The 14,936-nt window shown below is 38.6% G+C and overlaps 1 protein-coding gene across 1 annotated transcript in view; it reads right to left on the minus strand.

Moving 5' to 3' along the window:
- P2RX2 (purinergic receptor P2X 2) overlaps positions 1–12,669 on the minus strand; it is a gene marked incomplete at its 5' end in the record, with an annotated part of 84,382 nt that extends 71,713 nt beyond the window's left edge. Inside the window, 5 exons of the mRNA XM_082243079.1 lie at positions 1,804–1,900; positions 3,443–3,518; positions 9,898–9,969; positions 12,161–12,311; positions 12,527–12,669. Coding sequence (XP_082099205.1) covers positions 1,804–1,900; positions 3,443–3,518; positions 9,898–9,969; positions 12,161–12,311; positions 12,527–12,669 — 539 coding nt within the window. The remainder of the gene's footprint in view (positions 1–1,803; positions 1,901–3,442; positions 3,519–9,897; positions 9,970–12,160; positions 12,312–12,526) is intronic.
- Between the last annotated feature and the right edge of the window lie 2,267 nt (positions 12,670–14,936).

Raw genomic sequence — 14,936 nt, forward strand, 5'->3', positions numbered from 1 at the left:
CCTTCCAAATAAAGTTAACCCCTTCACTACCAGTGTATTTTTACAGTAACAGTGCATATGTATAGCACTGATTACTGTAGAAATGTCACTGGTAACCCCAAAAGTGTCAAAAATGTCAGTCAAGGGTCCGATCTCTCCGCCGCAATGTCGCAGTACCGCAAAAAAAATCGCAGATCGCCGCCATTACGCGTTAAAAAAAAAAACAACAAAAATGACAAAAATCTTTCCCTTTGTTAGTAAACGCAATAACTTTTGCGCAAACCAATCAAAATACGCTTTTTGCGATTTTTTTTACCAAACATAGGTAGCATAAAACAAATTGGCCGAAAATTTTTAAAAATTTTGATTTTTACATTTTTTTTGGGGGGAATTTCATATAAAAAAATGTGAAAAATATTGCTATTTTTGCAAAATTGACGCTCTTTTTTTGTTTATAGCGCGTGATCAAAAAATCGTACAGGTGATCAAATACCACCAAAAGAAAGCTCTGTTTGTGGGAAAAAAAGGACGTCAAATTCGTTTAGGTACAGCGTCGCACGACCGCGCAATTGTGCGTTAAATTCACGCAGTGCCGAATCGCAAAATACCCCCTGGTCGGAATGGGGGTAAAATCTTCCGGGGCTTAAGTGGTTAAAGAAAGGCAAATAAATCTGTGCCCAACAATTTTCAAAAAAATAGAGAAGATAACACAACCAGGTTCATATTCCCCCCTAATTAGGGCTGTAATAAATTATAATAAAGCCCAGATGAAGGGACTTTTTAACCCCTACAATAAATAGTTATATTTAAAGAACTACGACTAATAAAATTATTCTGGGCTATAAAGTTCCAGTGGCACTACCCTCTATTTTTTTGCAAATATTACTTCATGGATCAAGTTTACGGTCATGGTACACTAGCTGCCTATAATTAAAACACAACTTCCATATCCACTTGGGATACTGACCTACGGACCCAATGTCCCACCACCTCATTATCTCCCCACCAATGGCCAACCTTAGGATAAATTACAACTAAAATTCAATCCATGGTGATGAGAATGTAGCATATGGTACTTTTTTCAAAGATGTACAGAACTAATATTTGTTCATGTGCACTGTTTAAAAAAAAAAAAAAAAACACATGCAGAAAAAGGCAAAAAAAGCTCCACAGAAACACCTTGGTTGCACAGGTTTTTATAATTGGTGCTCTACATTTTTAGATGTGATGGCTGTCTTACAACTAATTTGAAAACTACCTGTTGATCTTGCCAGAAATGCAGTGCACTTCAGAATATCTTCCTTCCTACCTATCTTCCCGTAAACTATCACTTGCCCTATCCCCATGTAATGGAAATGAAGAGATACAGTCATGCTTCTAGTCCATATTAGGACAGCAGCCTAGGGTGACATTTTTATATGCCTTCATAGACAGGAAGTATGTTCTTTTTAGGATTACTAGATAAAATAAAGCAGAAAAAGCCATCACACCAAGAACCAAGCTACATTATAATACATTTTTGGCTTTGGGTTCAGATATTATTTAATTCTACCTATAATCGAAACTAAAAAAAATCTATATCACTATTTTTCCTATCTATTTTGTGTTCATCAGCGCATCATTGCATATATTTAAAGCTAAAATGTCTTCATTCAGTGTGTAGGCAGTCATATGTGGCATAGTTATTGTTTCTGATATCTCAATCTGTTATGATCATGCATGGTATGCACCGCTGTCCATCACAATCCTGCATGGTACATTTTGGTTGTAGTCTCTCCACTGATAAAGTGGTGGTTTAACAATGAGTTAGGAATTATTACTAACCTTGTCACAGATTCATCTTCTAGTGGGCACCATGCAAAGATTTCACAGGTCTTCAATGATCCACGTGTAGAATTTACACATCGTCCAGTCTGTATACCTACCAAAGGACAAAGCTGAAATCAGTGGGATCAGTTACAGAGATAACCCTATAGGCCTTGGGTTATTGACCCTGCAACACCAATATTTAAGTATCACTATCTAAACAATTTTATTGACTATGACTGATTATTTTTACTATTACTTGTTTTTGATACGTTTTTGACGTGTTTCTTCATCAAAAATTATTTTCTTTTTCCTTTTTTTCTTGCCTGTCATTCAGACTCACACACTTCCCAGCTTATATTTCCCCTTCTTTGCAATTTCATTCACAGTTTCATAATTCTGTACCTCTGCATCTTCAAAGTTAGTAGTGTCTTAACACTATTATGGGTCCTAAGTGGTTCTCATGCCATGATTTTTGTATAAGAGAATAGTGAAGTATTCTCTTCACTACCTGGGCCTAGACTATGAGCCAGTACCTGGGCCCAGACTATGAGCATTAAAGTGTTTAAATGTTCCTAATCATAAGAAAAAGTGCTTTAAAACAAGCCCTTAATAACTGCAACCTTGTAGCAGCATGCACTGTGGAGCACCTCGTTCTTAAAGTATGTAAAAGATGCTTTACATTTAAAATCTCTCCTTGCTTCCTCAAGCAGAATAGTCTTGTCAGCCTGCCAGCCTTTCTAATAAACAAACAGTAGGTTCTTTAGGTATGGGCTCATGCACATGGGATGTACATATGTATAGCCCTGGACACAGACGGTCTGCATCTAGTGGTGTTGATTCCCACTTGTATGCATGTATATGCTTGGGGCTGTTTTCACCAGCACACAGCCGCATTCTGTCATTGATTTGTAAAGGCAGCTGTACACAATATCTGTGACTCCAGGGGAAAAAGACATATGACTGTTTTTTGTGGTGTACATCCCACTGTTCCAGAGTGCATGAGCCCTTATAAGAAACTGACTAAAACCTGGTTTTAGAGTCTCTTTTGTGATGTTTGAGGATGAACTACTTCACTGTACATGCAGCTACAGAGATTTGCGAGAGCTTGATTTAAAACGAATTTACTGTTAAAAATGTATAAATATTTAAATGTGCATAGATACACTTTCATAGCTTTTAAACATCTACTGCATATAATTCAAGTATCCTAGATGAAATGTCATGGCTGATAATTGTGAATTACTGACTAATTTTATCTAGTAAATGGAGTGGTGACCACTCCACTTTTTTCAGGCACTTTAACATACACATTAGGCAGTAAAAGGAAAAACTTTCCTATTTGTATTTTAGGCTCATTAGTGAATTTATATACAAAGTATTTCTAATAACAGAATAGAGGACAAGAACTTTTCCCAATTTAAAATATACGTAAATCCTCTCTCTAACATTATGTGGACCTTTTGGATAACATATCACCAGAAAGTGTTGGAGTCCCCATAGGGAAGACTAATCCTTTGCTGCTGGGCATAATGATTCATTCCCATTCTCAAATTCACAAGCTTACTGCCTACAATTCCCATATATTTAGGTATTGTTAGTCATTAAACTTCAGGCTGTAAAGATAAAAAAAATGACCACGCTTCTGGCCTCTTACCATGGCCCAGTACATGCATGTCCCCACTTTTGCAGTCATCAGCAGTGACACATCTGGCATCAACTACAGACTTACTCTGAAATACAATAAACAGATAGGGAAAGAGTTTCATTTAGAGAAGAGATAAAAATAATATTGTATCACTTGCCAATTTGCCCAGTTACCCCCCAGACAACCTAATAAATGATTTATTTTATGCATATAGTTGTGCTTTCAAGATATATCATATTTTAGACCCAGTGACACCATCAATGGGTCTCTAGCACTCTAGGAGTAGCAGTGGTCCATTGGAGGGGTTGGTAGGGACTTGTACTAATCTGAAGGGGTGAACATTTGAATGCAGACCGCTTGTTGTAGGCAAACTCAATGTCCAACAAAGGGTTGTAATGACCCACATTACTGCAGTCCAATAAAATCAACTGGCGTGACAGCCATGCTGGGTAGGAGGATCTGGATGCTGCTGTGCCAGGAGCTAATGAGGATGGAACAACTTCTAGTACACGCTGTGAAAAGGTTCCAGTGTGCAAAAGCATGAAAGTGGTCAATTTCTTCTGAGGGGAGTAGGCTGTACAAATGAGGAAGACTAAAAATAAAGCCGGAATCCAAATTAAATCCATAGTAAAGAGAATATTTGAACTGCGTCATGGTTTGTAGATTTCAGCCAAAAATAGGAAACAGCAGCTATCCAAACAATATATATATATATATATATATATATATATATATATATATATATATATATATATATCGATAAGGGATGTTAAATTTTTAAAAAAGACAGTGCTGTTAAAGGAAAAAATAAAGTACTAGAGTGCAATGTGTGCTTAAATTATTAATCCCCCTCCCCTCCAAAAACAACATCTATCAATGTGCAAACCAATATTTTCAAAAAGCGCTGAGTGCGTTGCAAAAAAGATACTGCAAATTACATATCTTAGCAACAATAAAAAAATATAAAACAGTATAGATATCTATGCAAAAATCCTGCTAGAAATCAGTAAATCAACACATATAACTCTCCAATAAATTTCATAAAAAATTCACGTCATGTCAGAACAGGAAGGGGCCATTCCCATACTTTTCCGACAAAGTTGGGAGCATGAAATTGTCCAAAATGTCTTGGTATGCTGACACCTTAAGAGTTCCCTTCACTGGACCTGATAATTTTTTACTTGAATCACTTGCACTAACAGCACTGTATTATTATTTATTTATAATTATTCTTTGGATCATATATATCACATTGCACTTTAGTACTCAGTTGGGTTTTCACTGCACCAATCGCATGCTCTTAGTTTCTTTTCTGATATAATTATCAGTCATTTATTTAGATTGGAAGACCAATCACTTTCTTACTTGGATAATTGAGGGCTCACCGGCCAATATTCACTGGCCAAACACATTATTTTTTTACACGTGTATATATATATAGCTGCAGATATAGTCTGGTGGTATGCGCACTGGTATTTGCACTATCCCACTTTATATTTATATTTTTACATTTATTGTATTTATAGAATATATATTTTTTGTATGACACAGTGTTTATATTGCACCTTATATTTATATGTATTTATATATATATATATATATATGAAATGTTTTTTCTGTACATGAGCTATTGATTTACCCGAATTTTAGACACCTTTGCTGGTTCACACTACCACTACCAGAAAGTTGCCCCGTGACTTGAAGAGACTTGTTTAGAGACTTGGAAGAGACTTGGAAGAGACTTGGAAGAGACTTGGAAGAGACTTGTGCACTACTTTGAAGAGACAGGCGACTTTGTCTGTGGGGAATGCCTGGCTAATCTCTTTCTTCTTCCTGAAAAGTCTGATAACAAGTCGTGTCAATTAAGATAAGGAGGCAACTCCCATTGAAGTATATGGGACAGTCGGATCACAGGTCGCTTCAAAGTAGTACAGGACCCTTTTCTGAAGTCGGAGCAACTTCAGTAGTGCCAATTAAGACGGCACTGATTGATTAACATTGCTTTTGTTATGTCAAGCTACCTGGGGCAACACAAGTTGCCTCACAAGTCGCGCTAGTGTGAATGGGCTCTAGGCAGCGCCAATTACCTCACCATTTTACAAAAGGGCAAAATAAGAACCAAAATATCTCATGAGCACCTTGAGAGTTCATTAAGGATTGCTACTACATCAACTGAACCAGATATTGAGGCGTTAGTTTATCAAAATGTAAAAGAAAAGTGCGCTGATTCAAAAAATTGGGGTGTGCTGCTACCTTAGAATGAAATGAATGAAGTATGTGAAAAAATCAAATTTTATATTGCCCTCTTTTACTTTCATAATAAAAAATATTTTAAAAAATGAAGTTTTATTACTCAGAATACCTTTATCACCTTTTCTGCTCATCAGCTATCCTTATTGTTAGTGTATTTTATGTGTGGCCCAAGACAAGTCCTCTTCCTCTGATGTGGCCCAGGAAGGTTAAAGTTTGGACACCCCTGCTGCCTGCAATCGTTTCATCCTGAAAAGTCCTATCCTCAATCACAAACCCCTCACCAGTCACTTGCCATATATATATCTAGTAAAGAAGTCCCAAACTGTAAGATACAGTAAAAGAATGGTAATGTAGACAAATGTAGGAGTTTACACAGTGAAACCTGTACACTACCTATGTACTTTATGTACCTTTCTTTTTGCCAACAATTATTAATGTATCCATGCATGATGAAACCATTCATATATAGGGAAGTGCCAAAAGCTTCTGTTGCCTGAGGAAAGTTGAATCAAGCCCATGCATCCAACAGTCCACTGAGGTTTATGGCCTAATTAGGAGACTGTACTAAACTGCTGAGCCCACATGTAGAACCTCTCTACCTCCTAGTATTAGGTGACACAAAGAGTTTGAAGTATCGGAGAAGTAAACATGTCTCATTGGCAAGAAATGAAGTGGGAAGAAGAGGTGGGACAGATAAAGACAGATCTATCCAGGGGCTACAAAGTTATCACAAGTTTGTCTTCAAAAGCTATATGGGCGTGGCTAGATGTATGGGTGACAGTAAATCACAGAACTATGGAGCATGACAACCAATGCATACAAACTAGTAACTGTGTACAAGTTAAAGCTATCTGACATTAGAGTTAACACTTAAAATTTAAAGCAGAACTAAACTCATTTAAATGACATTAACTATTTGTAATCCTTATGCCACAGCTAGAAATTGGGAGAATGGGGGATGTGGATTTTTCAAAATTATTTCTTAATAAAGTAAAGCATGGAGACATTGACAGATGGGTGAGTTGGCTCTGAATAATAAAAATGTATTAAATTTTCAGTTTGTAGATGCAGTTAAAGTGGTATTTAAGTATAATTTTTCATTAAATAACAAACATGTCATACTTACCTTCTCAGTGCAATGGTTTTGCACAGAGCGGCACGATCCTCTTCTTCCCGGGTCCCTCGCTGAGGTGCTCAAGGCTCCTAGGACTCCCTTGACCAGTGCTCCCAATAGCAAGCCACTTGCTATGGGGGCACAAGTCCATGCTCACTCCAGAGCCCCACTCTATACATACATAAGACATATAGAGCTGCAGCTTGGCGCTGCCCTCAGCTCTCTTCTCATTCGCTCACTGGATTTGATTGACAGCAGTGGGAGCAAATGGCTCCTGCTGCTGTATCTCAGCCAATGAGGAGAGAGAAACCCAGGACAGCCGAGGCTTCCATGCACATTGCGAGATCAAAAGAGAACTCAGGTGAATATTAGGGGGGTTGTGGGGGGAGCAGCACACAGAAGATTTTTTACCTCCATGCATAGAAAGCATGAAGGTAAAAAAACCTTCAGCCCTTACATCCACTTTAAGTTCTGCTTCAAGTGAGAAGCAAGGCAAGTACAAACAGAAAGCACAGGGGAGGGCACAATTCGTTAAAGGCTGCCTGGCCTATCAAAGCTCTCAGCAAAGCTTAGAATTGAGAAGTGAGCAGAAGCATGTCTACCCTATCTATGTAATATAGTTTTATCTAATTAGCACACCAACACACTTTCTGACAGTTTAGCGTAACTTGTGGCAACATAATAATGTGTGTTGTGGTGCAGCACAATACATGCACCGTAATATAGTGTAACTTGTGGCAACATAATAATGTGTGTTGTGGTGCAGCGCAGTACATGCACCGCAGTATAGCATAACTTTTGGCAACATAATAATGTGTGTTATGGTGCAGCACAGTACATGCACCGCAGTATAGCGTAACTTGTGGCAACATAATAATGTGTGTTGTGGTGCAATGAGCTGTCAAATTCTCTAGCGCATGCACTATTTATGGGCAACACACTGTAACGTGTTTATGTGTCTCTAACTGTGGAAAGAGGAGTTGGGGTGCCATTCGGAATGACTCAAGGTGCGTTGCCATGCACATTGTTGTGTGAACAGGCTTTAGGTGTAGTATTTGCTGTTGTGCTCATGTGGAAACTCTCAATGGGGATTTCATTATACAGGAACTCAGACAATTTCATATGTCTACCAAAATGTGTGTTTTTCGAGAAGGGAAAGAGGTAAGCCCACAATTTCATTGCTTGCTACTCCATAATGTAGGATAGCATTGGTTTATGTAATGTGAGGAGGATAGGTTTGACATGTGTATGCTACATAGGTGGAAGAGGCTCTATCTTCATGCCTCACCCCTTCTTAACCACTTGAGTTCCAGGTGATGTTATAAGGAAAAGGAAAGTGGCTATCTGTCCTAGCACTGTTCTAAAACTGATGAAAATGATCAGCTCCAGGGCTTCTACTACTTCTACATATTGCACCTTAGAAACATGTTGTAGAAGAGAATGTAAGCGCTTCTGCATTGTGTTTACATTGGGGGTGTAGTGCATCATGGCATTTCTGTTATAAAAGGGATCAGGCAGAGCTGCTGCTGCGCTGACTCTCCTTGCAGCAGTAGATCATTGCTATAGTGAGTTAGGCCCCTTTCACACATGCTGTCCGTTTGTCCGTTTTTCATCCAATCCGTTGACGGATGAAAAACGGACATCAATGTATCTCTATGTAAAAACGGATGACAACGGATGATCATCAGTTAACATCAGTTTTCATCCGCTTCCGTCAATGTCCGTTTTTTTGAACGGATAAATGCCCTTTTTTTCATCCGTCAAAAAAACGGATTGTACGAAAAATGGATGACAACGGATGACAACGGATGAAAACGGATGACAGCGGATGAAAACGGATGAAAACAGTTGACAATGGATGAAAAACAGATAACAACTGACGAAAAACGGATGAAAAACTGATGAAAAACAGATGGAAAACTGATACATTTTGACGTGACTGAACTGATGAACTGAACGGACCATATGTGTGAAAGGGGCCTTATCACTGGTTGATTGCTATTAGAAGATCCTGACTACCACTGATTGGTTCTAGACTTCCTATGAAGAAAATAAAAACAGTATAAAAATAAATAAGTATAGAGTGTGTGTAAATTTACATCCTATAATTTGTAAAAAAAAAATACATAAAAATGTTCGCTCCCACAATTAAACTTTGAGTTGCAACAATGATGTCAGATACTCTGGATAACATTTGAATTTACTGCACATCAAATGCTCAGGCAATTAAATGCAATATCATTCCTATTTTTAGCAAAGACAACCCTGTGAAAAAAGTCGCCATTGTGCTCATTTGTATCCTCATCCACTCAACTTCATCTTATCTTAATGTGTCCCTCCTGCCTCCATGACATTTTTCTAATGTCTCTGGCACCTTCTGGTGCACTGTTAATGACAAGGATCATCCGATGCACATCCGATGCATAAAAAGACCGCATTTGTACAAAAAGGTGCATGAATAGGATACATCTGGTTCTCCAGAACCTTAAATGTTATCAATAATTCCAGGTTCCCTTACCTTCGCCAGAAAAGGGGTCTCTCAGATCATACCTTAGAGTAGTCAGTTACGTAATCTCAAGACTCTGAAAATAAACCATTACTCACTAACCAAAATGCTCGAAACCACTTAAGGATGGAGGAAATGATTGAATCAAATACCATTCATTAAAAATGAGTGCTGCTGTTTCAAATCTAGAAAATCAGATGCATTTAAAATTGTGGTATAATGTGCCTATCTTCTGAAATTGTCTTTTTTTTAAATGTAATTGTTGCATAATCTTTGTGTTGCTTTTATCAACAACTACTGAATATTTTATCACTACTATAAAATGCCTGCTTGTTTATACCATATGCAGCTCCATTTATAGTTACCCTTTGGATGCCCATCCCTGCCCTCTTCCATTTCTTGTCTGTCTTCCATTGTTCTCTTCACATTGACATAATTATTGCTATTTTGACATAACATTTGTAAAATTTGTATTTTCTTTCTTCTAGAACCAACTTTACTCTTGTTATTCTACATTTTGCTATTTTCAATAAAGACAATCTGAACCTACAGTATAAGCGGTGCCATCACAGCCACCAGTAGCTCTCATACCTCAGGGCAGGTTCCCAGAGTCTGAAGTTTGGTGCTTTCTGTCCTAGTTATGATGGTAAAGATGCTACCACCCTAAATCAAAAAGAAAAAATGAATTGTAACAAAAAATATAAGCAGTTATATAAGCAGTTTTCCTTAGTAGTATGTATTTTTCACAGGATCAGTCAACACAAAATGATTTGTTCTAAGTTTGTAAGTACTAGTGAGCTGTACAACCCATTTTCCTCTTGTACTATCAAGATCTATGACATCTTTATATAAGGACCGCTAGGGAACTAGAACAAAGCTTTATATTTTATGCTTTGGAGGTCAAAAATGAGTCCAAGTTTCTCACTCTGCTCCAGCTACTATACGTAGCACTATATCATGCTTCTTTAAAGTCATGCAATGTGCACATTAAAAAAAAATAGTTTGGTTAGTCAATTTAATATTTGCTGAAATATATGCAAACAAAATATTCCTATTTTAATACTGTGAAATAAGATTTGAGGGTGTTGCAGTGCACATTTGGTTATAATGTCACATAATTCAGTTTCATACCGTATCATAATGTCATAAGGTGTGACACATAGATAAGCTAATAATGAGTGAGGAAGAAAGAATATATTCTTGGTATGTTACCTATACCTGTAGATATTCAAGTTTTATGTTCTTAAGAGCCGGTCCACACTGCCGCGACTTGTCAGCCTGACAAGTCGCGCTCCCTTGCAGTCCATTGACCGCTGCAGGACCCGTTCTAATAGGAGAGACACAAGTCGCTCCGACTTAGAAAAAGGGTCCGGTGCTACTTCGGGGCGACCTTGGAGCGACTTGCATAGACTTCCGTTATGTGAAGTCCCTGCAAGTCGCTCCGAAGTCATGGTGCATGGTAATGCACAAGTCGCCCCTGAAGTAGTACAGAGTCGTGTCGCCTCAGTGTGAACCGACTCTAAGGGCATAGCTGTTTACAAAAAGCAAATAAAAATGGCAATAAAAAACTTTCTTGGAACTATAACAAGGTTCTTGAGAAGTATAATTCCTAGGTACACTGATTTTTATACTAACATTTACTGTAAAGCTGTATATATATATTTTTTTTTTTTCAGCATGATTGGGTGATTTGCTAAAGCAATAGAGCATGTTTATTTTGCAAAGTGCATATTTTATTACAGGTATTTATTACTGTCAATCTACGCAGTGCTAATACATATATATTGTACATTCCCACCAGTCCCTGCCCTGAAGGAGCATGCAATCTAAAATCTCTATCTCATATTCATACATACTAGGGCAAATATAGACATGAGCCAATTAACCTACCAGCACATCTTTGGAGTGTGGGAGGAAACCAGGGTACCCGGAGAAACCACGCAGACACAGAATATTCATCTAGCTTAGTAAATAAAGTGAGGTGAAAATTCACATGCTGTGCTCCTTTAGTAAATCAACCCTATTGTCTTTACCAGCACAATTTTGTTTTACCATAACCACAGCTTAATTGGTTCATGTTTCAACATAGATATAACAAACTCTGTAAGCTATGGAACCATTACAAATGCGCAGAGAATAAACTAGTGAATGTTTGATATAAAAAGTACACATTTTTTATTTCCATAAGAAAAAAAGTAGCAGCAAAAATAATTCACTAAAGTTTTTTGTTTATATCATAAAGGGCTCATGCACACAGACATACAGGGGGCATTCAACATGCAGAGCCTGCACAATTACTCTCCCAGACCCCACAGTCACAGTTTACAGTCACACTTTGAGATGCTTTAGATTAGAATACGCACGGTTGTGCACTGGGGGTTGCGTAAAGTACATGCATGGATATATGCTCCAGACACGCACTATCTACATTCAGCATATACATCAGTGTGTTCAGGTGCTTTACGCAATCCTCGGTAGACAACCACGTCTTCCAATGTATCTCAATGAGTTGCTGCGGATTCCATAAGTAATTGCACAGACTCTGCATGCTGTACTGCCCCTGTGCAACTGTGTTCATGATACCCTAGTCATTTTCCCATGGACTGGCATTACATAGGTTCCTTTGGGCATTAGAAAACAATTGCTCGACTTGGCTATTTAGTATCAGGTCAGAGAATGTTTATATATCTGTAGGCACCTCCATGACTAAGGCTGGTGCTACCTAGCCAAGCCTACTTGGAGGAAAAGTTCTTTCTTTATAGGCTAAAGCTTTTTCAACTGTTTCTTGCTGCTATTGTGAAATAGTAAGTCCACGGCTAGGTGGTAAATGCCAATGCTCTTAGATGCATCTTACCTCGGGAGGTTTCACATACTCCGCTACATCCCAGATCCTCTTGACTCCCCTAGGGGCTTTGGATATGGAAACCCCTTTGACCTTGGTGATGACAGCACTTTCTGGGCCAGTCTCCCGTGCCTGATACCCTTTCTGGACCACAAACACATACCTGTCAATAAATGAGCACAGCTCAATGCCAAGTAATAATGCACTACTACATATAATTTAGCTTGATCTCATTTTGTGAAAAATTGTTTCTTTCCCACTATCTAATATGAATTATTGCATGATCCAGTCATACACTTTTTTTATCGCTAAATGCATCCTTTGCCATTATTTGGTGTATTCTTAAGTTCTATTGCAGTCTCATGCACTGTCACTTACCATGCAAAGTAGACAATGATTAGAAGCTGTAGCAATCTGTAGATGGTGCCAAGATGACGGTTCTTCACCACAATCACTTTGGGGGTCTCGTACTCCCACAGCTGCCCCATCCATGTCAGAGAACGGCTCCGGCAGCCTGTCATGGGCTAGTGTCCTGGCCACGGGCACAGAGTGGCACGTGGTACAAATATTCTTGTAAGAACCCAGAATTCCAACTGCTTTATCCTGGAAGATAACAAAGGACAGTGTAAAGTAGTTTGCAGTGATGCTTGAATATTGTTGGGTTCCTCCTCCTGAGAATGCTTGTAAAGTAATTAGTGCTGATCTCCACAGGAACACAGAAAGCAGAAGAGGCAGAGCAGCAATCAATAGTTTTGCAGCCAGAACATTGGTGCACTCTAGTGGTAAGCTTAGAGAATGCAATAAGCTTAGATCACAAAATTCACCAGTTTTGGTACTTTCTTTTTTTTTTTTATCTTTAGCCGTGTGGCTGTAACTTTTATATTTCATACCTGAAACTGACTAACCTGAAACAAAAGCTGCTGGGTTAGCTTTGTGAATTGAGCCTAATGTCACTTAGATTTTGTTTATTATTGTTTGTTTAGGTATTACAGGTTTTTACATATACTGGTATATCGGATCGTGGGCAGAATTGACGCGCTTCTGCCCATGATCCTGAATCATTGCAAATCACGGGATGCCCGTTGCGATTCCCGTGACTTGCATAGGCACCCCAAATGTGGCGTGATTTTGCCGCGATTGTCGCCGGACGAATTGCGGTAAAATAGCGCAAACAGAATCGTGGGGCGCCTGTCGCCCAAAAAAAGTACAAGAACTGCGCAGTTCTACCGCGATTCGTCGGGCGCCGATACGCCAGTATGTGAACGGAGCCCCAAGGTTCCTATCTCACATACACTCACATACCAATTTGGAAAGAAGCCAAATAACCTACCTACATATTTTAGGAGTGTGGTAGGAAGCCCACACAAGTACAGGGAGAACATCCACACTTCATGACTAAGATTTCAACCAGGGACTTCAGTGCTGCAAAGGAGATGTTCTAACCACCAAGCCACTAAACATGTAATTCGGCAAACAACCAAACAACAAGAACATATTAATTTACTACCAATTTAATGGAATATATAGAATATTAAGGTCCAGCATAAATCCTATTATATGAATAACAAAAAAAATTCAAATAAAACGACTACAGAAAATAGGCTAAATAAATTAGAAGGACTGAATGACCCAAGTTCTGATGCATTATACCAAGAAATCTGTCAACACTTCCTCTGTAAAGGTTGTCTTTGAAGTTTGATCAAAAAATTGTTGTGTAAATTGCATAAAATGGCAATAAGCTGTCCATTAACCATTGCGAATTTTATTTATTGTAAAACTTGAGTTGGCTGTTTTTCAGATGTTAGCTATTGTTAACAACTGTAACAATAACAATAACAACTGTGATTTTAAGCCGGCCATACATGAATTGAAATTCGGCCAGTTCAGCAAAGACCGGGCGAATTTCCATCCACGTATGGGCACCCTGGTTGTACAAAAGTCAATCCATCAATCGACTTGCGTACAACCAGCCTGTTGGGTTTTTCCTGGGTATGATTAGTGCCTATAGCCTGCAGCACTAATCATTGTGCTAATCAATAGTGCTATGAGAGGGATTCCTCCATCAACACTGTTGATTGGGGAATCAAGTAATTTTGCATAATCTATGGCCTGCTTTAGGATTAAAAAGGGGCTTCCTGTGGGTGTCTAAAAATGTTATGATGGAGAATTGTGTTTGCTAAGTCTTATTTGCAGTCTTTAGGCTTTCAGGTAGTTCCGTTACACTTAGACCTTTTACTGTTACACTCCTGAAATCATCTGAGGGGATAATTTGGGTCTGATTTAATAATTGGCACTCTGGGTAGAGCAAATGGTAATTAGTATCTAGTGCTGGAATGTTAGAGTAAATCTTAACATTTTCAAACCAATCACATTCCAGGAGCGAACTATACCATGCTTCTATATGTAGCACATCCCTTACATGAGCTGCTGTGTTAGGCTTCCCCACTGCTGCACATCCAGTAACTAAGCAATTCCTTCATTCATTCCCACACAGAAAATTAGTCCTTGGCTTGTTTTTTTTTTTTTTTTCTAGGGAATGATAATGATGGGGTAGGGAAATTATGGGATGCCCAACTTGAAAATGTCCAAACACAGAACAAGGGACAACTTCCTCCCTATTCACACAGATCTTCTTCATTCCTTCTGCACAAACTTGCTTCCTTGATTCCTTTGTACAGCATCTCCTGCTCACCAGTGGCGTAGCGTGGGTTGTCAGCGCCCGGGGCAAGGCAAGTAATTTGCGCCCCCTAACCTGCGGACTTTTAGTACTCCCCGAGTCCCTTCCTAC

The sequence above is a fragment of the Pelophylax lessonae genome (assembly GCF_965119305.1).
Source record: "Pelophylax lessonae genome assembly, chromosome: 1".
Classification (NCBI taxonomy): Eukaryota; Metazoa; Chordata; class Amphibia; order Anura; family Ranidae; genus Pelophylax; species Pelophylax lessonae.